The following is a 26,383-nucleotide window of genomic DNA, read 5'->3' as shown; positions in this document are numbered from 1 at the left end:
CAGATATCTGGAATGCCGCATCTGTTCAGAACTCTTGTTCTTCCTCCCTACTAACTCTTTTTTAGCCCCCCTTCAGTCTGGCTTCCAATCTCACCATTCTACAGAAACCGACCTCACTAAAATTACAAATGACAAAGGCCAATTACAAAGGCCAATTTTCTGTACTAATACTCCTTGACCTTTAATCTGCCTTTGACTCTGTCGACCAATCTCTAGTTCTCCAGACACTCTCGTGACTGGGTGTCAAGGGCCTAGCACGTTCCTGGATCCACTCTAACCTGTCTGGATGTTCTTTCACTGTCTATAATACTAACTCCTCTCCACACCCACTGTCTGTTGGTGTACCACAAGGCTCTGTTCATGGACCTCTTCTACATTCACCCTCATTGCCTGGAACAATAAATAAGCTCTTCTGGTTTTCAATATTACCTCTATGCTGATAAAACCCAAATCTATTTCTCTGTCCCTGACCTCTCTACATTATTATCTCAAGTCCCTGACTGTCCATCTGGTGTCTCAACATTCATGTCACCTTGTTTCCTTAAACTTAACATGAACAAAATGGAGATTATGATATTTTGTACCTATTCAACCGGCAAAAAGCTCACTGTCTGGGGGTAACTCGGGGCTCTTAGCTCTCATTTAGACCACATATTAACACTTTAACAACCTCCTGCTACTTCCATCTGAAAAAAACATTTCCAGAATTTGTCCGTCCCTTGCACATGGTTACTAAAATGCTTGTACATGTTCTAATCATATCCCATCTTGACTCCTGGCTGTAACACCCTACTCTGCGATCTACCAAAAAATAATAGTGTGGTACCAGAAGAACTACAGAGGGCTGGATGAAGCCCCAAGATAAGTTAATGAGGGCAAAATTGTTTTACTTAATGCTAGGTACACACCATACAATTTTCTGGCAGATTTACTGCCAAATCGATTATTTCCAACATGTCTGATCTGAATTTTGAATGATTTTTCGATTTTTTAAATCATTTTTTTCAATGGATTTTCGTTCAGTCCTATGAAAATCGATTAAAAAAAGATTGAAAAAGAAAAACGGTTAAAAAACAATCGAAACATCGATCGAAATTCAGATTGGACATGTTGGAAATAATCGATCTGGCAGGTAATTCTGCCAGAAAATTGTATGGTGCGTACCTAGCATTAGATGTCCTTTAAGTATTTTAGACTTTCAGTGTTAACTAGTGGAGTACATGGTCAATTCCAAAGCTACAGTATCTGTGCATAAATAGGACACTATCTATGTTGGACCCTATATAATATAGGTGAACCAACTGTGGAGAATACTAAGCTCAATTAAATATCAGATCTCCCAGGGTAGGTAAGAAGGGCTTTTCAACCATTGTCATACCAACAATATGTACAGTGGTGTGAAAAACTATTTGCCCCCTTCCTGATTTCTTATTCTTTTGCATGTTTGTCACACTTAAATGTTTCTGCTCATCAAAAACCGTTAACTATTAGTCAAAGATAACATAATTGAACACAAAATGCAGTTTTAAATGATGGTTTTTATTATTTAGTGAGAAAAAAACCTCAAAACCTACATGGCCCTGTGTGAAAAAGAAATTGCCCCCTGAACCTAATAACTGGATGGGCCACCCTTAGCAGCAATAACTGCAATCAAGCATTTGCAATAACTTGCAACAAGTCTTTTACAGCGCTCTGGAGGAATTTTGGCCCACTCATCTTTGCAGAATTGTTGTAATTCAGCTTTATTTGAGGGTTTTTTAGCATGAATCGCCTTTTAAAGGTCATGCCACAACATCTCAATAGGATACAGGTCAGGACTTTGACTAGGCCTCTCCAAAGTCTTCATTTTGTTTTTATTCAGCCATTCAGAGGTGAATTTGCTGGTGTGTTTTGAGTCATTGTCCTGCTGCAGCACCCAAGATCGCTTCAGCTTGAGTTGACGAACAGATGGCCGGACATTCTCCTTCAGGATTTTTTGGCAGACAGTAGAATTCATGGTTCCATCTACCACAGCATGCCTTCCAGGTCCTGAAGCAGCAAAACAACCCCAGACCATCACACTACCACCACCATATTTTACTGTTGGTATGATGTTCTTCTGCTGAAATGCTGTATTACTTCTACGCCAGATGTAACGGGACACGCACCTTCCAAAAAGTTCAACTTTTGTCTCGTCGGTCCACAAGGTATTTTCCCAAAAGTCTTGGCAATCATTGAGATGTTTTTTTAGCAAAATTGAGACGAGCCTTAATGTTCTTTTTGCCCAAAAGTGGTTTGCGCCTTGGATATCTTCCATGCAGGCCGTTTTTGCCCAGTCTCTTTCTTATGGTGGAGTTGTGAACACTGACCTTAATTGAGGCAAGTGAGGCCTGCAGTTCTTTAGATGTTGTCCTGGGGTCTTTTGTGGCCTCTCGGATGAGTTTTCTCTGCGCTCTTGGGGTAATTTTGGTCGGCCGGCCACTCCTGGGAAGGTTCATCACTGTTCCATGTGTTTGCCATTTGTGGATAATGGCTCTCACTGTGGTTCGCTGGAGTCCCAACGCTTTAGAAATGGCTTTATAACCTTTACCAGACTGATAGATTTCAATTACAGTACTTTTGTTCTCATTTGTTCCTGAATTTCTTTGGATCTTGGCATGATGTCTAGCTTTTGAGGTGCTTTTGGTCTACTTCTCTGTGTCAGATAGCTCCTATTTAAGTGATTTCTTGATTGAAACAGGTGTGGCAGTAATCAGGCCTGGGGGTGACTACAGAAATTGAACTCAGGTGTGATAAACCACAGTTAAGTTATTTTTTTAACAAGGGGGGGCAATCACTTTTTCACACAGGGCCATGTAGATTTGGAGTTTTTTTTTCTCACTAAATAATAAAAACCATCATTTAAAACTGCATTTTGTGTTCAATTATGTTATCTTTGACTAATAGTTAATGGTTTTTGATGAGCAGAAACATTTAAGTGTGACAAACATGCAAAAGAATAAGAAATCAGGAAGGGGGCAAATAGTTTTTCACACCACTGTATTTGTAATATCACAGATATCTCAAATGCAATAAATAATCCTAGACCAGAATCATTTTATATAAAATGTATTCTTGTAGTTATATATAAAGAATATACAAAAAATTGCATAGAACAGTCTTTTAAGAAATATTAAAATAACATAATAATACCTAACAGCTTTGGTCATCTGAAGTACATGAATTTAAAATAATACTTTACCAAACTCTCATTTCTGGGGCCTGAACCCATGATCCCGATATCAGGAGTCTCATTCTCTAAGCCATATATGATATAGGAACTTTATGTCTCTACCGATTGAGCGGTTCTAGCCTATATTTATATCCGGTCTTTGTATATGTAACTCTCACTTTTTACTTCTTAGTGACCATTCACCTTGTGTCTGATTTATGAGTCTGGACCATATAGCCCCTATATGTCCCGTAGGAGATTGATGAGTATTAGACAAAATATTTAGACACTCATATATAACCCCTAGGACACCAAATTTATTGCTTAAACCCCGTGGGCAGATACTTCCTTTTTGACCTATTGTCCCCTATGGAGACCTATGTCTAGATCAGGCATGGGCAAACTTGGCCCTCCAGCTGTTGAGGAACTACAAGTCCCACAATGCATTGCAGGAGTCTGACAGCCACAGTCATGACTCATAAAGGCAAATGCATTGTGGGATTTGTAGTTCCTTAACAGCTGGAGGGCCAAGTTTGCCCATGCCTGGTCTAGACAGTCTGTCTATGACCTCCCGGTTACCTCTCTTACATAAACATCTGGCATATGTGCTTTGAGAAACTAGGTAAAAGGTAATTTGCACCTAATTGGGTGAAAGGTGACAAGTTCTTACTAGGTGAAAGATGACATGTTCTATATCCCACTCAACCACTGAATACACGTTATAGGTCATATAAAAAAATGTAAACTGCTATATAAATTTCAAACCACATTAAAAGTGTTTTCTAATTATCATGCTTATGACTATTGCATATCTTAAAATAATCACAACTTGATATTATAAAGATAATATTTCTGACACCTAGAGCACATTGATAACTTCGGGTTAAAACTGAAATCTGCTTGTCTTTAGAACCAGGCACTTACTCCTTCCTTCTCCAGCCAAAGACTTGTCCGTATCTCAGCATTCGCACCCAGTCTCCTGGCATTGAATCCATCTGCTGCAAACTGGAACAGCCAATACGCAGAATCTGGATATAGGCAACCTAGATGCTGGTCTTCTAAGACTTATTTAGGCTTAACGAATTGATTGGCCATAAAAATTTGTCAGAAACATTGAGATGTAAAATATGTTGGGTTCTTTCCTCTTGACGATGAGTTTGCTCACTTCACTATTTTCAGCCCACCTAAAGTTTGCTCTACTTCTTCAGAGAAGTCATTCGTATTTATTCTGAAATAAAGAAATACCGTGTTACTAAGAAATGATTTGTGAATAAAGAAGCGTAATGGACAGCACAATTATACATAGCACATGCAAAGCAGACTTCTCCATGTAATCAGAGGTTTGGATGATCCTTTCAGCCATGGGACACTGATAGCTGTTAATTGACCGTTACCACTCAATGGCCTGTAGAGAAGTTGGCCACCCCACTATTGTGGACTAACGATATGAGAAAGGGGCAAAGTACGTTTCAAGGCAAAAACTGTGGAGATTTACTTTTTAAAAAATATAACACTCAACACCCTTAGAAGGTAAGGGGGCTCAGAACCCCTTTAGGGGTGCCCCCTGTGGGATTGCAGCAGCCTGAGGGGAAAAATCACTATAAGCAGATATTATCATATATATAGTAGTATATTCTTGTCATTAACCACTTGTCCCTCTTAGGTAGGTAGTTTTTGAGCAGTTTCTCCTGTTGCTGTATTCTGACTGGCTGATGAGCAGCTGTGGCCGAGCTGAGAAGTTATATAAGGCTTGGCTGTTTGTACAATTACCAGTTTAGTAAGTTCGTGAACCTCCCCGCCCCCTCCCTGTACTTGTAGTAGTGCTGAAATTATTAGATTTTGTGACCTCTTTGAGTGAGGGGAACTGTTGGTTTTTAACACACCTGTGTAATCCCCGGGAATTGGTGTCCGGGAAATTTACTGGTTCATTTGGCTGATTTTGGTCTAAGAAGTTCAAAGTTTGGTTCATAAGTGATGGGTGCACATCAAAATTTTGGTTTGCGAAAAATGTTACTGTGACAGTTTGCGAACCAACCATTGTTGCCGAGCTCCATAGACTTGAATGGGCAGGCAAACTTCTAAAACTGTTTTGGGGCATCTATTCTCTGTAGCCATAATTTCTTTAAAAAAGTGTAAAAAGTGTACCAAAACCTGGACAGTGGCATGGTGGAGGAGGATCAAGTGTGAAATAGTCAGCAAAAAATACATATTTTGCACAAATGCATTTTTAATGGTTATTTTTAAAGACATTTGAATGGCTGCTGACAAAGCAAAGCCCCTGTACTTACTAAAAACACCCAATTTTCAGGGTCCGGAAAGGAGTGGATACAAGATGACATTTTTTTTTTTAAAGTCACCTTGTAGTTTTGGAAAAAATATGTTTTAAAGTTTATGTTCAGAGGGTGGGAAAGGAGCATAAACTGACTTTAGCAGTTAGAATAAGAATTAGAATCAATTTATTTGGCCAAGTAAGTTTGCACTTACAAGGAATTTGATTTGACAGTTGCTTAACAGACACACCAAAACAATATAAGGACATACAGTATATATTACAAGTCAAGGACAGAATGTTAGTTCTAGTGGCAGTGAACAATATGAGAAGTGTGAATGCTTTCAAGTCCTAGCAGATCTAGCATGGGTCTGCATTAAAGGGGCACTACAGCAAAAACCAGTAAAATTTAAAATATGTGCAAACATATAAGAATAAGAAGTACATTTTCCCAGAGTAAAATGAGCCATAAATTACTTTTCTCCTATGTTGCTGTCACTTACAGTAGGTAGTACACATCTGACAGAAGTGACAGGATTTGGGCTAGTCCATCTCTTCATGGGGGGATTCTCAGGGATATATTTATTTTCAAAAGCACTTCGTGAATGGCAGTTGCTCTGTCCAACTGCCAAAAAACTGTGTAGCGAGCAGGGAAGCTGGCCAGCATTATTGTTTAAATCCTTTTTCGGGAATATCTTTATGAAGAATAAAAGCCTTGCTGAGAATCCCCTATGAAGAGATGGACTAGTCCAAAACCTGTCACTTCTGTCAGATTTCTACTGCCTACTGTAATTGACAGCATTATAGGAGAAAAGTAATCTATGGCTCATTTTACTCTGGAAAAAATGTACTTCTTATTTGTCTATGTTTGCACATATTTTAAATTTTACAGCTTTTCACTGTAGAGCCCCTTTAAGCATGGCTGATGCCTGAGGGAAAAAGCTGTTCCTTTGTCTAGAAGCTTTAGTTGTGACTGACTGGTATCTTATCCTTAAAGAGAATCTGTATTGTTAAAATCGCACAAAAGTAAACATACCAGTGCGTTAGGGGACATCTCCTATTCCCCTCTGACACAATTTTGCCGCTCCTCGCCGCATTAAAAGTGGTTAAAAACAGTTTTAAAAAGTTTGTTTATAAACAAACAAAATGGCCACCAAAACAGGAAGTAGGTTGATGTACAGTATGTCCACACATAGAAAATACATTCATACACAAGCAGGCTGTATACACCCTTCCTTTTGAATCTCAAGGGATCATTTGTGTGTTTCTTTCCCCCTGCAGCTATCTTCCACTGAAGTGTCAGGCTGTTTCTTCCTGCAGAGTGCAGACAGCTCTGCCTGTATGTAATTCCTCAGTATGTGAAAGCCCAGCCAGCTCAGAGGAGGATTTATCCAGCTTGTAAAAGATAAGAGAGAAGAGAGAAGCTGCCCTAATCTAAATATCACACAGGCAGTGTGCATAGAGGGGCCTGGAGGGGGGAGATGCATCACAGAACCACACCACTGAAGAACTTGGCAGCCTTCCAGACACAAACTGACGAGTCTGACAAGAGAGAGATAAGTTGATTTATTACAGAGATGGTGATAGTAGAACGTGCTGCAGTAAGCCAGAACACATTAGAATAGCTTTTGGAACTTGTAGGATGATAAAAAGCAGGATGCAATTTTTGTTACGGAATCTCTTTAAGGCATAAGTTGGAAGATGGAGTGAGCTGGGTGAGAGGGGTCAGAGGCAATCCTGGTCGCTCTCTTTCTGCACCTGCTGTGTACAGATCCTGCAGAGAAGGTAAGCCTCAGCCAATTATCCTTTCCGCTGTTTGGATGATGCGCTGTAGTCTCACCATTTCTAGTACTGAGCAGAAGGCGAACCATACAGTCATCAATGTCATTATTAGTTTGATGATCGCACTGTAAAACTGCACCATTAATTTTTGTGGTAGGCCATACTTTTCCAGCTCCCATAAGTGGTACACCCTCTGTTGCACTTTCTTGATGATAGTGACAGTATTGTTGTCCCATTTTAGGTAGTTTTAGATTGTGGACCCTAGAAACTTGAATGACTGTAGAGTTACTGTAGATCCAAGTATGGTTAGGGGAGGTGCTGGGAGGGAGGGGGAAGGAGATCTCCTAAAGTCTATTATCATCATCTCCATGGTTTCAAGAGCATTTAGTTCCAAGTTGTTGCTGCTGCACCAGGAGGAAAGCTGTCCCACCACATGCCTGTATGCAGACTCGTCCCCATTTTTTAAAAGACCAACTACTGTTGTATCGTCTGCAAACTTCAGAACCCTAACACATGGATCTTTTGAGATGCAGTCATTGGTGTATAGTGAGTAGAGCAGTGGGGAAAGCACACAGCCCTGGGGTGCACCAGCACTGACTGTCAAAGAGCGTGATGTGTGTTTCCCAAGTCTAACCTGCTGTCTTTCGCTTAAGAAATTGCTTATCCATTTGCAGATGGATTCAGGTATGTGTAGCTGGGAGAGCTTGCTGTGTAGCAGCGATATTATGGTATTAAATGCAGAGCTAAAATATATGGATAAAATTCTGGTGTAGGTTCCCAGGGAGTGTAACTGTTGTAGTACATAATGCACATACGTTAATGGCATCCTCTGCGGATCTATTAGGCCTGTGAGTGAATTGCAGAGAGTCTAGCAGGGGATCTGTGATGGATAAGCCATTATCCTAAGTAGGTGATGGTCAGCCACATGATGAGAGGGACTGGCTGCAGCCATAAACTCCTGATGATAGGGAAAGAAGCTGAAGATTCCAAAAGAGGGGGGTTTTGGCTACCTATCTGGGGTAGGGAGGGGGGGCTCTGACTACCTATAAAAGTAGGAACTCTGGCTTCCTATTCTTAGGAGAAACCCTGGCTTCCTATACTAGCGAAGAATGTGGTCAGAGTTCTCCCTATACTTAGGAAGGACTCTGACCACCAATACTTAGTTGGGGACCCTGGCTACCTATACTTATTGCTTATGGCTGCCAATACTGGGATGTGGGAAGGGCATAAAGCTAACTATAAGGTGAGGGGACCTACTTGAAACTGGATTCCCATATGCTACCTATACTGGGGGGGGGAATCATGTTGGCACCTCTGCCTCTTGTCCCAGCCCTGGTTCCAAGCTGCATTGAATTTGCATTACATTTTGCATTTTAAGTTGGGACGATTACACCTCATCAAGGGGCTCACTTTCTCTTAGCTCTTGTTCATTTGTACATCGATGCATTAAAGGGAGCCCAAGCTGACTGTGTGGGTATGCATTTAAGCATACCCACGAATACCGGGTAATACCCGCCCACTTAATGCCCGTGATGTAAAGCTTTCTCCGCCTCCCCCGGTTCGGCCTCTGTAAATTACATTGGGACTGGTGACGCTCAGTAAAGTCGCGCTGTGACCCCGGAAGCTCCTCTTGTGCACTGAGCACAATGATGTGCTGCTCCTGCACAGATAGGCTGAGAGGAGGATGACGAAAGCCGAAGCATGCGCAGACCACATGACCCGACTTCCACTTCCAGTGGCACAGCACCTCTTTGCTGAGAGTCGCCAGTCCCAATGTAATTTACACCGGCCGCATCGGGGGCCAGAACGCTTTACATCAAGGGTGGTAAGTGAGGGGGTATTACCAAGTATTCATGGATATGCCTAAATGCATACCCACACCGTCTGCTCAGGGTCCCTTTAAAGATGCATTCAGGAACACTCACATGATCTCTTCCATGTGGGGTGATTTCTTAAGAAGTTCTCTGATGATCCCAGCGCTGCGATCAGTAAAGAAGTTGAGGCTCAGATCCAGCTTTTTTAGATTCGGGTTTTCACTCAGCGGCAACAGTACTTCCGCATATTCATCCGTCAGCTTTACTTGCTGAAGCCTGGGAGAAAAAGTGTCAAGAGAAACAAAATATCCACAACAAATAATTACAAGAATTATGAAAATGAACAATAAAGTAGTCTCGGACTAAAATTTGCACACACAAAAAAAAAAAGAAAAAAAAAAGAAAAAAGGAGGTGCTTCTGATTGTCTAGTTTAGCTTGTTAACCACTAAGGGGTTTTCCCCTTATGGACCAAAGCAATTTTCAGCTTACAGCACTCCTCCCATTCATTTGCCAATAACTATCAATACTTATCACATGGAAAGATCTATATCTTGTTTTGTTCGACACCAATTAGTTTTTCTTTGGGTGGTACATTTTGCTAAGGATTATTTTATTAATAGCAATAGCAAGAAGAAAAAAAAATAAATAGTTTTTAGCCATTATAGTTTTAAAATAAAACGTTCTACTGTGGATAAAACCCACACATTTTATTTGCCCATTTGTCCCGGTTATTACAATGTTTAAAATATTTCCCTAGTACAATGTATAGTGACAATATTTTACATGGAAATAAAGGTGTATTTTTTCAGTTTTGCATCAGTCACTAATTACAAACCCTTATTTGCAAAAATAACAATAATATATTCTCATGACATAGATATTAAAAAAGTTGAGTGCCTAAGGTAACTATTTATTATTTAATGTCCTTTTATATATATTATTATTAGGATAGCAGCCGACAGAGCGGTAGGCCTAGGTTCAATTCCTGGGTCTGGCCAATGTATGTGAGCTGGCTTTTGACATCCTACAAATCCCTATTTAAGCTCATTTTTCTCTTGGATATATCATAATGGTACATGCTAGGCTGGCTTCAGCATGTAGTGTTGGTGGTGGTATAGTGGTGAAGAGAGCTACCTACCAAGCATTCAGACCTGGGTTCAATTCCTGGCCAAGGTATGTAAGCTGGCTTTTGAAATCCTACAATTCCCTGGAAGATGAGATCCTCCTCCCTTCCCAGCTATTTATGGGGGGGGGGCTTCCGGGAGGAGGAGGGGAGTCGAAAAGCAGTTCGGTGGGGAAAGAATTTCATATTTTTCCGCAGAATTCCGTTTTCGCGCTATAGCAATTCCGTTCCGTCGCATCGGAACCGGAATCACCGAATTCCGACCAAAATCGCGGAATTTATATTTCCGCAGAATCCAGCGACCATCCCTAATGGCTACAGTATATCTACATCTTTTTGTAACTTCAATAAAGCCACGAGGATGTAGAGGTATGATTTCTACCAGAAGCATTACTGTAAACGATTGGGTGGAGTTCCCGGGTGCGCTCCCATCACAGCCAGCTTCCGGACTAATTGGTCTAAGGGAACTGGAGTTCCCTTAGCCAACTAGCAGAACCCCCACAGAGGAATGATAAATGATGTGCCCATTAGCATTGATCATTCCTCCCTCCTCCATGCCTGATCTGTAATTACAAAGCTGTAAAGAAAAGCAGGACTCACCTCCCAGGATCTAGCGGCGATCATCCAGCAGGAAACGCTGTTCACCACTCTGCAGTTAGCCCCGTACTGCCCCGTACACCGGGTCCCGGCTTGATGACGTCATCAAGCCAGGACCCCTGTACATGGCAGTAACAGGATGATTGTGGAGCGGTGAACAGCCCATCATGCAGGACGATCGCTGCTTGATCCAGGGAGGTGAGTCCTGCTTTTCTTTTCAGCTTTTATTTACAGATCGGGCATAGGGGCCTGTCTAACAGGAGGGGGGCTGCCTAATATGAGGAGGGCTGCCTAATACGGGGGGAGCTGCCAAATATATGGGGAGGGGCTACCTAATACAGGGTGCTGTCTATTAGGAGAGGGGGTGCCTAATACAAGGGGTCACTCCAGTAGCGTCACTAGGGGGTGCGGTAGGTGCAGACTGAACCAGGTGTCACCAGCAAAGGGGGTGACATCAAGCTCCAGGTTAAGGGAGAGTGGAGTAAGGCTATGTAAATATACAAAAAAAGGTTTTATTGGTAGTGTTTAGCCTGGTGAGTTTGCAGATTCATGGAGTAACAGAGGGGTGAGTTTCCGCACCCGGTGACACTAACTCTAGTAGGAGGTACATTATGCTGTGGGGGCAGGGGGGCTAATAATGGTGGCATATCTGCCTATCTATAATGCGGGGGGGGGGGGGGCGGGGTAGTACTGGAGGTACATCGGGCTTTCTATATGGGTGGACCTAATACTGAGGGCTAATTCTGGGGGCACATCTGGCTACTGAAAGTGGGGGCTTTATACTGGGGGTACATCTGACTATACCGGGGGCACATCTAGCTATTTATGGGGGGGGGCTGGTACTGGGGGTTACCGGAACTTGGGGGGGGTCATCTGGTTATTTATACGGGGGGGGGCTAATACTGGGTGCACACCTGGCTACCTATAGGGGGTAATTACTGGAATACATCTGGCTACTTATAACGGGGAGGGGGGGGGGCTGCCTTATTGTTACTACTTAAAATATTTTTTATGCTTTCTCAAAGTACACACTCTACAAAGAACACACTGTACAAACTACACACTGTAGCAAAAAGCCACCTTTATTTTAGAAAAAAATATCATCACCCCGTAAATTGTGACAGGAACATAATTTAAACCTTATGAAAAACAGGAGAAATAGCCAATTAAAATGTGTGCTTTTCTCTTTACAGTTGTATCTTTTATTTTTAAACTGGGATTGGTAAAAACTGAGAAATAATGTATGTTTTCAAATTTTTTCCCCTATTCTTCCCATTGAGATGCATAGAAAACAAAATTGTTCTTGGGAGAAAAAACGCCAAATGAAAGCCTGGTTTCTCTTGAAAAAAATGATGTACAGTATGTACCATTTAGGTGTCATAAGTAGGAATGAAGTTATAGCTGATTAAAGACAGTCTGAAGTGTCCCAAATCACCTCTTTTTATTTCAGAGTCCTCTTGAGCAGTAATAGCAAAGATGATTTGCCGCAATCCCCATGGCCATACGAGGTCTTTATTCCCCCCAAAATCACCGGAGCAAAATCCTCCGGTATTTCCTGGAGGAGGCAGAGCTTTTGGCTGTAGCTCTGCCTCCAGTCTATTCAATCACTGCTGGTCGTTGCCTCTCCCCTACCCCTCTCAGTCTTCTTTCACTGAGAGGGGTGGGGAGAGGTGGCGATCAGCGGTGATTGAATGGACTGGAGGCAGAGCTACAGCACAAAGCTCTGCTCCCTGGGCAGCAAAATCTGCAACTTTGAAAGTCGTGGATTTTTGCCCCAGGATTTGGGGGTTATAAAACCCTCGTTCTGCCGCAGGGATGCGGCTAATTATCTTTGCTATTACTCAGAGGTGGCCTTAGAGTATGCGGGGCCTGGGGCGAGTGTCATATGCGGGGCCTAGAGACATATGCTGTGGATACACATACACACACACACACACACACACACACACACACACACGCGCACACACACACACACACACACACACACACACACACACACACACACACACACACACACACACACACACACACACACACACACACACACACACACTGTGGAAGCACACACTCTGTATAGGTTAGATAGGTAGGTGCCTACAGTATAGGTTAGATAGGTAGGTGCCCTGCAGTATAGATTAGATAGGTAGATGCCATGCAGTATAGATTAGATAGGTAGGTGCCTGCAGTATAGATTAGATTGGTGCCTGCAGTATAGATTAGATAGGTAGGTGCCCTGCAGTATAGATTAGATAGGTGCCTGCAGTATAGATTAGATAGGAAAGTGTCTGCAGTATAGATTAGATAGGTAAAAACAAAACTGATATGAATATTAAGAAAAAATGTGGCCTTATATGCAGGTACCAGCACTGGTAATATAGATAAGAAAACCAAGAGAGAGAAACAAAAACCAGTATATGCTGCTCAAGGACTGCACTTTATTATAGATAATTTGATAAAAGGCACACACATAAATAATCAAAATATGTCAGGAGTTGGCCTGTCATATAAATAATGTATTGTTGGAAGACAATACTAAGTGCTGCAAATGTCTGGGACAATAAGAGAAAGTCCCTACTAGAATAGCATATTAACAATTATAGATCAAGTCAAGATAAGCCATCAAAGGCCAATCACACTCAGATGATCATAGGTTGGATACCTAGAATGATAGAGCCCAATAAAAAATATGACAGGCCAACTCCTGACATATTTTGATTATTTATGTGTGTGCCTTTTATCAAATTATCTATAATAAAGTGCAGTCCTTGAGCAGCATATACTGGTTTTTGTTTCTCTCTCTTGGTTTTCTTATCTATATTACCAGTGCTGGTACCTGCATATAAGGCCACATTTTTTCTTAATATTCATATCAGTTTTGTTTTTGCTATTTGACACCTCAATTTGGGGTTTTTGCAGTGCTGCAAATAGTCTTGGAAGACAGATTCGATACTGTCCCTTTGGTGATATCTTGTGGTCTATTTAAATATGGCCTATATACCTAGATTGGATATTGTTGATGAAGTAGAAAATGCATTTAAATCTTATGAAAATGCCTCAGGTAAAGTGGGGGGTATAGCGCAGACCCCTGAGGTGGTATTGCCAGATCCCCTGGAGGGATTGTTCCGAGCACATGAGGATTTGGCATTAAAAATAGTCAGGCGTAAGTGGAATATTATCTCACTAAAAAAGTATATTAAAGCAGAGATTATACCTCGTGGCTTACGAGAAAAAATAATTCCCGCAGAACATCTGAGAAACGATAGATTTATGTCTCAATGGCAGGAACATAGTATAGCTAATGGCATATACATCATGACTATGATGGTAGAAGAAGAAACTATACAATTAATTGAAATGGAGAAACAATTATGAAAATCAGCAGCAGAATTGGACAAATATGAAAATAATGAGCCTTTTGGTACTTTTAATCATAGAATGAAGAAAGCATTGGACAGTGAGAATGATAAATTGAGAGCAGCTAAACAGAAAAAGTTTCAGCGTGACGTAGATGATTTCGCCACCAAAACAGTGTTTGTGGAATACACTCAGAAACCAAGGGGGAGAAGTAGATCCAGGAGAAGAAAGATTAGTTGGGCATCCTCCTCGGGCGATTCCCAGGATGATGTTGCAACATCAACACCAGGTACCCCTAATCGTTTAAATACCTATAAGCAGGATCAGAGAGGGATCCTTAAAAGATCAGAAGGGATGTCTACCAGACAGTCCACTTTTTTAGAAAGAAGTCAAAAAAGAGGCGAAAGAAAAAAACAAGGCCATCAGGACTGAGTTTGTCCAATATCAATGATCCTCTGGCAACCTCCAACAATATTGTTAACCTCACTGATCTAAGATTGACCCCTAGTGACATCTCCATATTGAACAAGGGGCTTACATTCTGCCCGGTTGAGTCTGTACAGAATTTTGAAATTTATAAAGATGTACAATTGTATCTACGTAAGATCCTTTTAAAAATCGAATTTGGAGATGTAACTACTCAGGGGCTAGTCGGCGAGCATATGGGGTACTTATGGGGTATTTATATGACAGGCCAACTCCTGACATATTTTGATTATTTATGTGTGTGCCTTTTATCAAATTATCTATAATAAAGTGCAGTCCTTGAGCAGCATATACTGGTTTTTGTTTCTCTCTCTTGTTTTTTTTAGATTAGATAGGTGCCTGCAGTATAGATTAGATAGGAAAGTGTCTGCAGTATAGATTAGATAGGAATGTGCCTGCAGCATAGATTAGATAGGAAGGTGCCTGCAGTATAGATTAGATAGGAAGGTGCCTGCAGTATAGATTAGATAGGTAGGTGCCCCGCAGTACAGGTTAGATATGAAGGTAGCTGCAGCGGTGGGGAGAGCAGGCATAGTAGTTAAAACTCACGTGTCTTCCTCCGATCCTCACAGCTACCATCTATTTCCTCTCCCAGCATCTGTGTATTGGTAACAGTGCCCCCCTGTGGTGACATGCGGTCACGTCATCATAGGGGGCGCTTTTACCAATACACAGATGCTGGGAGAGGAAATAGATGGTAGCTGTGAGGATCGGAGAAAGACACATGAGTTTTAACTACTATGCCCGCTCTCCCCACTGCTGCAGAGGGTGCGGGGCCTCTTCAGGCGCGGGGCCTGGGGCGATTGCCCCACTTGCCACCCCCAAAGGCCGGCTCTGCTAGTATTACTGCTCAACTCTGAAGACTCTGAAATAAAAAGAGGTAATGTGGGACACTTCAGACTCTTTAAATAGGAACATAGCTATAACGTCAAAACTGCTCTGGTCCATAGGAGAAGATAAGGTAGATTATAGGATATCTTGACACATTTTTCCCACACATTACTATTATTTGGTTTGAGATATATTGCACTTTCCTACTTAGCCTTTATAATAGTCTGTGTTAAGCTGGCCACTAACGGTCCAATTTCTAGCGAAAAATCGTTCGAGCGATCAGAAATTCTGATCGGATTAAGCTGGCCACTAACGGTCCAATTTCTAGCGAAAAATCATTCGAGCGATCAGAAATTCTGATCGGATTGGTTGTAAATAATCTCCATTGGTGGACACAATCGATTATGAACGAGTTCGACGAAAATTTGGATTTTCTTGGTGGTCTTGATAGATAGGAAGCAATGATTGGTTAGTTGATGATGTAGTGAACGATTTTTCGTCCGATCAGAATTTCTGATCGCTCGAACGATTTTTCGCTAGAAATTGGACCGTTAGTGGCCAGCTTTAGTTGTAAATAATCTCCATTGGTGAACACAATCAATTATGAACGAGTGAAAAAAATGTCGCCCGAAGGAATTTTCGTCGAACGAAAATTTGGATTTTCTTGGTGGTCGTGATAGATAGAAAACAATGATTGATTAGTTGATGGTGTAGTGAACGATTTTTCGTCCGATCACAATTTCTGGTCACTCGAACGATTTTTCGCTAGAAATTGTACCGTTAGTGGCCAGCTTTACATTTATTACATTGAAATACTCACAGCAAATGTTCTATCTGGCAGGATGGTGCGGAGACAGCGGTCACTAAGTCCTTTAGACCCGGTCCAGCTAAATGATTTTTGGAAACATCCAGGTACCTAAGACTCGGGCAACTGCTTATTGCACAAGCCAAAGTGGTGCATGACGTGTGTGTCAGTCCATTATTCCACAAGCTGCAATGGAAGAATAAACTAAAGAGGTCAGGTCATTAAAGAGGAACTGCAGAGAAAATAACATAATTAGTAAAATTGGCTATTTTCTTTTACAATATTCATTCTTAAATTATTTTGTCAGTGTTTGCGGCATGTAAACATATTTACTCTCCCTGATTTACATTCTGAAATTTATGACAGGTGGTGATATCTTTAGACCTGCCAGGTGATATGTGTGGAATGTTACTTTACTTTGCGTTCTATGCACCAAGGGAGATACTACATAGCTTCCAACTGTCCCTCTTTTTGGGGACAGTCTTTCTTTGGTAACCAAATCCCTCTGTCCCTCTTTCTTCCCCATTTGTCCCTCTTACGGGAAGGCTGGGGAAGACAGCAAAATACAGCAGATATATTATCATTTTAGTAGCTTCTAGAGTGCCTAGAGAGAGTGGCAAGGTACATCGCTGCACCCCTTAAAGGGGAACTTCAGCCTAAACAAACCTACTGTCATTAAGTTACATTAGTTATGTTAAATAGAATAGATAGGTCATAATCTCTTATCCACCCTGTTTTAAAAGAAAAGGCAAATGTTTGTGATTCATGGGGGCTGCCATCGTTGTCATGGGGGCTGCCATCTTTGTCATGGGGGCAGCCATCTTTATCATGGGGGCAGCCATCTTTTTTGGTTGAAAGGAGGTGACAGGGAGCATGAGACACGGTTCCAACTGTCCTTTGTCCTGATAACCCCTCCCAGCTGCACTCACTAGGCTTCAAATGTCAAATTCAAAATGTAAAAAAAAAAAAAAAAATTGCACCAAAACAGCAGAACGAGAACAACAACATCAGAAATCCCATCATGCTTTGCACAGCATCAGGGGGAAAAAGCCTGGGCAGCTTTCTTCTGTGCAGCTAAAAATGAGGCTTGTATTAGAGAGACAAAGTTCTGATGCTGTGAAACTGTTAAAGAAACACCAAGCCTTTTCAGTGCTGCTGAATCGATTTTTAGTCTGAAAGTTCACTTTAAGACAGGGATGTCAAACCAGTCCTTCAAGGCCTGAGGTCCTCACACATTTTTGACACAGGTCCATCAGGTAGAACACATTCCTCTCTTTCTCAGTCCATCCTAAACACTGGCATGGATCTGGCCCTCCAGGTCTGGAGTTCCACACCTGTGCCTTAAGTTGAATGACACAGGTTCCAGCTCTATGGAGCATTCAAAGTTGCCATCATTGATTTTGGCAGCAGTGCTTCAGTTGTTGCCAAAATGCCAGATCTGATGGGTTTCAGTGGACGTGGATTCATTTTGGTGGAAACGTTTAACTGTGGGTTGTAAGAGTACGAGGTGAAGACAATGAAAGATGAGTGTTTGTTGGGGTTCCTGCTCAGGTTGGCACGTCAGTTATTAGGGTTAGGAGAAATGGTGAAGGATAGGGTGAGGTTAGTTACATCAGTTTGAGATAGGTATGTGAAAAGCAATTAACGGGAAAGGGTTACTGTAGTGAGAAGGATATGGAGGTTGCCATACGCTTTACATCTCTGCAAAAGATGATTGCACTATACAAATGAGAAATAAAAAATAATAAACATTTAGCATGGTTTCCTAATGGATTTTTGAAGCTATAATCCCAAATAAATTATCAATACTCCTGAAGCTGATTTTATTTGAGCTTAGAATTAAAGTGTAAATTGGATGTCTTCAGTGGAAGCATTTATACTTACCTGTCGATTCCTCCAGCCCCATGTAGGCCATGGGCTCCCTTACCATCCTCCTAAGCTGCTCTGTGCCTCCTCTGTCTGGCCTGGTAAATTCCCCAGTTGCCCAGTCGTGCTCCACCCCAATGCATGGCCAGGCCACGTACCCGCCCTGATCACGCTCCTGTGGCCGACAGTGCACAGTACTAACTTTGCAGGAGCATAACGTTGTCGGCCACGTGATCAGGGCATGCGCTTGGCCGAGCCACACATGCGCAGAAGTGCCAGACAGCCGGCTGGAGAGCAGACGAACTGACGGGACCAGAAGGACAGGAGGGAACCCATGGCCTACATGGGGCTGGAGAAAGTATAAGTCCTTTTATTTCAATTGGCTGAGGTGTACAAATCCGTTTGAAATACATGAAAAAAAAAAAGAATATTTACATACCAAATGAAATTATGGAAAATCATTTGAAAACTTACATTAACTTCTGGATCTTGCAGCTGGAATGTGTTAAATTTGTAGCTATGACACCAACATCATCATCTTTCAGATCATTTTTTGAGAGCCTAGGAAAAAAGTTCAGATACATAATCATTAAGTCCTCTGCTTACAAATGACTTGAGTAGTTACAAAGTTTCAGAGATACAAACATAGTAGTCTTCATGTACAAAATATGCAATATTGTTTTTTATTCCATACTTTAATGTTACAGTATTTAAAGTGACACTAAAGTGAAAAAAATATATATTATTATTATTTAGTATTTATATAGCGCCGACATATTACGCAGTGCTGTACAGTGAATATATATATTGTCTTGTCACTAACTGTCCCTCAAAGGAGCTCACAATCTAATCCTTACCATTGCCATATGTCTATATTATGTACTGTAGTCTGGGGCCAATATTTAGGGGGAGCCAATTAACTTATCTGTATGTTTTTGGAATGTGGGAGGAAACCGGAGTGCCCGGAGGAAACCCATGCAGACACGGAGAGAACATACAAACTCTTTGCAGATAGTGCCCTGGCTAGGATTCGAACCAGGGACCCAGCGCTGCAAGGCGAGAGAGCTAACCACTACGCCACCATGCTGCCCGTATATATATATATATATACAATATATTGCATTGTATATGTGGTACTGATAATTAACCATTTCAGCCCGCGGGTATTTTTCACCTTATGGACGAGAGGATTTTTTTTCATTTCAGCACTCCTCCCTTTTATTCCCCAATAACTTTATCACTACTTATCCCATAGAAATGATCTATACCGTGTTTTTTCCGCCACCAATTAGGCTTTCTTTGAGTGTTACATTATGTTAAGAATTATTTTATTCTAAATGCATTTTAACAGGAATACTTAAGAAAAAAAATTGGAAAAATCATTATTTCTCAGTTTTCGGCCATTATCGTTTTAAAATACCACATGCTACCATAATTAAAATCCACACATTTTATTTGCCCATTTGTCCCAGTTATTGCAATGTTAAAATTATATCCATAGTATAATGTATTTGGAAATAAAGGTACATTTTTTTCAGCTTTATATCCATCGCTAATTTTTAGCCCATACATTTATAATAATATGCCCTCTTGACATACACATTAATGTGTTGCTACATTGTAACTAGGGAAGTGGCACAGGCTTCAATGGAAGCTTGCGATCACGGTGGCCTGTGGGGAGATTAATGAATGGGAACATAAAACTAACCATCGGTGGCAGAAAGTGGCGGAAATTGGTGGCAGAAGGAAGCGCGGCAGCTCTATTTAACCCTCCTGGCGGTTTGCAAAAAAATCGCCAGGGGGCAGCAAATCTTTTTTTTTAAATTTTTTTTTTTTTTTTTCATGTAGCGAGACAAAGTCTCGCTACATGATAGCCGCTGCTCAGCGGCATCCCCCAAGCCCCTCCGATCGCCGCCGGCGATCGGAGATCCGGAGATCCCGTTCAAAGAACGGGATCTCCTGGAGGGCTTCCCCCGTCGCCATGGCGACGGGCGGGATGACGTCACCGACGTCATCGACGTCGTGACGTCAGAGGGGACTCCGATCTGCCCCATAGCGCTGCCTGGCACTGATTGGCCAGGCAGCGCACGGGGTCTGGGGGGGGGGGGGCGGCCGCGGCGAGAGGAATTGCGGCGGATCGGCGGGTAGCGGCGGCGATCGGGCACTGCACGCAGCTAGCAAAGTGCTAGCTGCGTGCAGCAAAAAAAAAATTATGCAAATCGGCCCAGCGGGGCCTGAGCGGTGCCTTCCGGCGGCATAGCCCGAACTCAGTTCGGGCTTACCGCCAGGAAGGTTAAGAATAAACACTGTTTTTGAACAAAAACAGTGCTTATTCTCGGCAAACATGTACGGATTGGCACAGGGGACTTTTGTCCCCTGCAGCCAATCCCCCCTGCTACCAGCAACATCGCGATCATGGGCATTTGCTCGCACCATCGCCCGCAAAGCACCCCAAACTGCAGGGACATGACTAGCGCATTCCTGGGGCTTTAGCAGCTGTCGCTGCGGACATGAGGCTCATGTCCACGTGGCATAAATGGTTAATAGAACATTAGTAGTAAAGAAAATAGTCTCATATTTTATAGAGACACTGAAGCGAGAATAAATCTCGCTACTTGTCTCATAGTCAACTGCCCCTGCTAAAACGCTGCTATCCCGCGGCTAAACGAGGGTCCCTGACCCCCCAACCCCCCCCCCCCCCTTGCAAAATCTACGACCAACTTGGTGGTAGATTTTGCTGCTCTTGAGGCAGGGCTAACGGCTGCAGCCCTGCCTCTCAGCGCCGTCTATCAGCGGCGCATCGCCGCCTCTCCCCCGCCCCTCTCAGCGAAGGAAGACTGAGAGAGGCGGGGGAGAGGCGGAGATACGCGCTGACAGACGCGCGTGAGGCAGGGCTGCGGCGGTTAGCCCTGCCTTAATCCGGAAGAGGGGATGCGCTGCTCGGAGGGCATTTCGGGGGGTACGGGACCCCCGTTTAGCCGCAGGATAGCGGCGTTTTAGCAGGGGCACACATGCCCCTGCTGACTATGAGGTCTGAAGTGAGATTTATTCTCGATTCAGACTCTCTTTAATGTATAGGTATATAGCTTTTTTATAACATTGTATCATTTTGTCATATTTGCAATTACAAGCCACACTCTATATTTTAAATTATAACACAAGCAGAACTAATGACCCTTGTCAGGAACCGGCCCCACGGTACGCCTGCAGATACGGTTCCCGACTGGGGGCTAGATTCGATCGCGAGGGGAAGCAGCCTTATTTAAGCTAACACAAGGCTGTCACCCCTCAAAAACACTTCTCACTGCCACCACTAGCTGCTGCTAGACACGTCAACAATTCCCACTCTGCTGTCGAGTGGTCTGCACTCAGTCCAGCGTCTTCGTATTTGGGTCAGCTTTGCGCTTTAGGCCGAATACAGGAACGCCACACACACAATACAATCACACAGTAGCTAGGCACAATCAGGCACTGAACTTGTAACGCAAATTACACTGCAGTCTCTCTCTAGGCTATGAGCTGTTAGTACATCAGAAGTCAGGCTTATTAAATAAATATTTTATATTCCAAAAAGTGGAACAGTGCAGACAGGAATATATACAAAAAGATTTACAAAAAAAAAAAAAGTAAACAATTGTAAAGACACACAACAAGACAGTTTGCTTAAAAATAAAAATGAGAATAAAACATTACCAGGACGAGGTCTAACTTGGTCGTGGGAGGGCACGAATTTCTGATTCGATCAGGATCATATCTAGCTATGCGCTACCTCCAGGAGAACATGATCTTTGACTGTCCCAGGCCAACTTATTTATATTCTGCTTTGTAGCCCGGGGGTACAAGTCCAGACATCATTTAATTTCATAGGTTGTGACGCCACCATTCGCTGAGCCTTCTGTAAAATCCTTGTTTGCTGTGATGCAAATTTCTGAGTTTCCTGTTAGCCTTTGAAGTTCCCAGACTCAGTCGGTCCTGATTTGTATATTGGGACAATGGGGCTGTCTACATGCATGCAAAGTTCAAAGCAATGCAACACCCTTTCAGCATATTCAGGACAAAAGCGGGGGTCATTAAGTAATTACCTGTTTCCTTGCTGGAGACCGCAGTGTCCAGAGGAACTGAATGCTAATGTACTTCACACTGCCATACAGACAATCACATTAGCAGCTTCCTTGAGCCAGGCGACAATTATACCCCCCAAAGCCAGACTTGCTTTTAGCAGGCATACACATATGACACAGACAGAAAAATAAACATGGATACAAGTTATACCAAATGGCCGCTGTATTACATGCAATATCACAAATGGCTGCTATGTTATGACAACCCTTTCAACCTCCCTGCAGTAAAAATCTTATCTAAATCTGTCTCTGGCTGTTTCTTTGATGTATAAGTACTCCAGAAAAAACAACCCAAATTGGGTTGGAGAGCTCAAAGAAGCTCTTTTGCATGGATAGCAACTGAAATTTCTTAACTTTTCATGTACTGGAAACAATATTAGACTTATATCTGTGCTACTAATGTTCTATTTTTTAGCTGTACTACACTTCTTCTTATTTATTGGATTTATATAGCACCAGCATATTACGCAGTGTGTACAATACATACGATTACAGACAGTGGTGACCCACAGCACAATACAGGTAATAGACAGTAGATACAGCAATACAGGTAATAAGCAATAAGATACGCAACACAATACAGGTAGTAATACAATGCCAGATCATACACTGGAGTGGTAATGCTAATAATACTAAGTCACATATTCTGGGTAGAGTGTACAATAAAGTATGAGGAGAGGGCCCTGCCAAAGGCTTACAATCTAGAGGGAGGAGTGGTGACACGAAAAGGGAGGGGAGGGGTGCATCAAGAAGTTCTCGGCAGAGAGAGTTAGAGCAGTGTCAAGGTGAGACAGGCCTTCTTAAAGAAGTGAGCTTTTGAGTGCTTTTTTGATGGTGCTGAATGAGGAGGCAAGCCTGATGGGCAGTGGGAGGGAGTTCCACAGGATGGAGACAGCTCTAGTGAAGTCCTGTAGCTGAGCATGGGAGTGTGAGATGCGTGGGGTGGTTAGGAGGAGGTTGTTAGAGGAGCGAAGTGGGCGGCCAGGTGTATATCTGCTGACCAGGTCAGAGATGTAGGTCGGCAGTAGAGGTGTAGCGAACGGTTCGCCGGCTAACGGTTCCAGGCGAACTTCGGGGGTTCACGTTCACCTACCAAACGCGAACTTTCCCGGAAGTTCGATTCGCCCCATAAAGCTCTATTGAGCAAAACTTTGACTCCTTATATTACAGCCAGCAGACACATTATTGCCATACACACCGCTCTGTACCATTTATGCTTAATGCAAGAGAAAAATTAGACAAGACAAATAACATTTATATCACACTTTTCTCCTGGCAGATTCAAAGCACCAGAGCTGCAGCCACTAGGGCACACTCTATAGGCAGTAGCACAGATATGTAGCCAGACATGGCCTTGTATTTTGTGTTCAACAGTTGTCATGAGAAAAATTAGACAAGATAGCAGTGTTAGGAAGACTTGCCTAAGGTCTCCTACTGAATAGGTGCTGGCTTACTGAACAGACAGAGACAAGATTCGAATTCTGGTCTCCTGTGTCAGAGGCAGAGCCATTCACCATTACACCATGCAGCCACTGCTTACAGACATGTAGCCAGACATGGCCTTGTATTTTGTGTTCAACAGTTGTCAAGAGAAAAATTAGACAAGATAGCAGTGTTAGGAAGACTTGCCTAAGGTCTCCTACTGAATAGGTGCTGGCTTACTGAACAGACAGAGACGAGATTCAAACTCTGGTCTCCTGTGTCAGAGGCAGAGCCATTCACCCTTACACCATGCAGCCACTGCCATGCAGCAAATTTTCTAGCATTGTAGGAACTGTTAGGGGATCATAAGTGGTGAGTTTCGGGCCCCTAGGCTGAAGAGGTCATAGCCTAGGGTCAAAAAAACCTGTTTATTTGGGCAATTTCAATGGTAGTGATGCTGACGTACATTTTGGACCCCTGTAACTCTGGTTTGCAGAGATGTAGGGACCCCATCTTTGGAATCCAAGTCTAACAATATGTCTTCTACCTGCATGAGACATTTCATGAAATTCAGACATTGCTAACGGCCATGGCTGCGATTTATGTACGTCAGCATCACTACCATTGAAATTGCCCAAATAAACAGGTTTTTGTGACCCTAGGCTATGACCTCTTCGGCCTAGGGGCCCGAAACTCACCAGTCATGTTCCCCCTAAGGGTCCCTACAATGCTAGAAAATTTGCCACTGCTGAGCAATTGCCCTTTGAAAAGATGTGAGATTTTGGAAAGTGAAATAGGGAGGCAATGAAAGCCTATGGGGGATTTTACCAATTTTGGACCCCTGTAACTCTGGTTTGCAGAGATATGGGGACTCCATCTTTGGATTCCAAGTCTAACAATATGTCTTCTACCTGCATGAGACATTTCGTGAAATTCAGACGTTGCTAACGGCCATGGCTGCGATTTATGTACGTCAGCATCACTACCATTGAAATTGCCCAAATAAACAGGTTTTTGTGACCCTAGGCTATGACCTCTTTGGCCTAGGGGCCCGAAACTCACTAGTCATGTTCCCCCTAAGGGTCCCTACAATGCTAGAAAATTTGCCACTGCCGAGCAATTGCCCTTTGAAAAGATGTGAGATTTTGGAAAGTGAAATAGGGAGGCAATGAAAGCCTATGGGGGATTTTACCAATTTTGGACCCCTGTAACTCTGGTTTGCAGAGATGTAGGGATCCCATCTTTGGAATCCAAGTCTAACAATATGTCTTCTACCTGCATGAGACATTTCGTGAGATTCAGACGTTGCTAACGGCCATTGCTGCGATTTATGTACCTCAGAATTGCCACCATTGAAATTGCCCAAATAAACAGGTTTTTGTGACCTTAGGCTATGACCTCTTCGGCCTAGGGGCCTGAAACTCACCAGTTTTGATCCCCCTAACAGTTCCTACAATGCTAGAAAATTTGCTGCATGGCAGTGGCTGCATGGTGTAATGGTGAATGGCTCTGCCTCTGACACAGGAGACCAGAGTTTGAATCTCATCTCTGTCTGTTCAGTAAGCCAGCACCTATTCAGTAGGAGACCTTAGGCAAGTCTTCCTAACACTGCTATCTTGTCTAATTTTTCTCTTGACAACTGTTGAACACAAAATACAAGGCCATGTCTGACTACATGTCTGCAAGCAGTGGCTGCATGGTGTAATGGTGAATGGCTCTGCCTCTGACACAGGAGACCAGAGTTTGAATCTCGTCTCTGTCTGTTCAGTAAGCCAGCACCTATTCAGTCAGAGACCTTAGGCAAGTCTTCCTAACACTGCTATCTTGTCTAATTTTTCTCTTGACAACTATTGAACACAAAATACAAGGCCATGTCTGGCTACATATCTGTGCTACTGCCTATATAGAGTGTGCCCTAGTGGCTGCAGCTCTGGGGCTTTGAGTCTGCCAGGAGAAAAGTGTGATATAAATGTTATTTGTCCTGTCTAATTTTTCTCTTGCATTAAGCATAAATGGTACATGCTAGGCTACTTTCAGCTACTTTCAGCTACTTTCAGCTACTTTAAGCTACTTTCAGCTACTTTCAGCTACTAGTGTTGGTGGTACAATGGATATGTTAGTTGCCTACCATACACTGAGGCCTGGGTTCAAATCCCTATCATGCTATATAAGATGGTTTTTGAAATACTGGAATTCCCTGGCAGATGAGACCCTCCTCCCTCTGGTAGGAGGGAGGAGGGAATAGGTAGAAGGGGAGGAGGGAGCCCAGAAGAGGCTATTTAAAAGCTACCTAGCAGAGTGTGTAGCAGCTGTCCCATAACTAATTAGTGTAGGCAGACAACTGAGTCAAATGGTATAAGGACCTAGCTTGGAGGAGGGGGAGGCGGGTCCTCCAGCAGTGATGTGTATTTCACTCAATCATGTCTGCCTCCAGGTATTAGAGCCTTTGAAACATATTTTTCTAGGTGTCAGAATTTTTTCTTTTTTACAAAGTTCGCCTCCCCATTGAAGTGTATTGCGGTTCGCGAACTTTTTCGCGAACCGAACCTTTCGCGGAGGTTCACGAACAGGGTTCGCGAACTGAAAATTGGAGGTTCGCGACATCTCTAGTCGGCAGGACTTGTGCACAGATTTGTAGACTAAACAAGCTGATTCTAAAGTGAATTGGAAACCAGTGAAGGGATTTGCATAGGGGAGTCGTGGAGACAGAGCGGTGGGAGGA

At 42.7% G+C, this 26,383-nt stretch overlaps 1 protein-coding gene across 2 annotated transcripts in view; it reads right to left on the bottom strand.

The window, feature by feature from the left end:
* Positions 1–3,671: 3,671 nt before the first annotated feature.
* The window catches only part of LOC137532013 (NACHT, LRR and PYD domains-containing protein 3-like), an 86,899-nt gene continuing 64,187 nt past the window's right edge, over positions 3,672–26,383 (bottom strand). For both annotated transcript variants that reach the window (XM_068252101.1, XM_068252102.1), the window contains 4 exons: positions 18,593–18,679; positions 16,268–16,438; positions 9,167–9,331; positions 3,672–4,418 (listed from right to left, as the gene is read on the bottom strand). In XM_068252101.1, coding sequence (XP_068108202.1) covers positions 4,352–4,418; positions 9,167–9,331; positions 16,268–16,438; positions 18,593–18,679 — 490 coding nt within the window. In that variant the 3' untranslated portion in view covers positions 3,672–4,351. The remainder of the gene's footprint in view (positions 4,419–9,166; positions 9,332–16,267; positions 16,439–18,592; positions 18,680–26,383) is intronic.

The sequence above is a fragment of the Hyperolius riggenbachi genome, chromosome 9 (genome assembly GCF_040937935.1).
Source record: "Hyperolius riggenbachi isolate aHypRig1 chromosome 9, aHypRig1.pri, whole genome shotgun sequence".
Taxonomy (NCBI): Eukaryota; Metazoa; Chordata; class Amphibia; order Anura; family Hyperoliidae; genus Hyperolius; species Hyperolius riggenbachi.
Note: the sequence above shows the minus strand (reverse complement) of the source record. Positions and strands in the feature narration are given on the sequence as shown.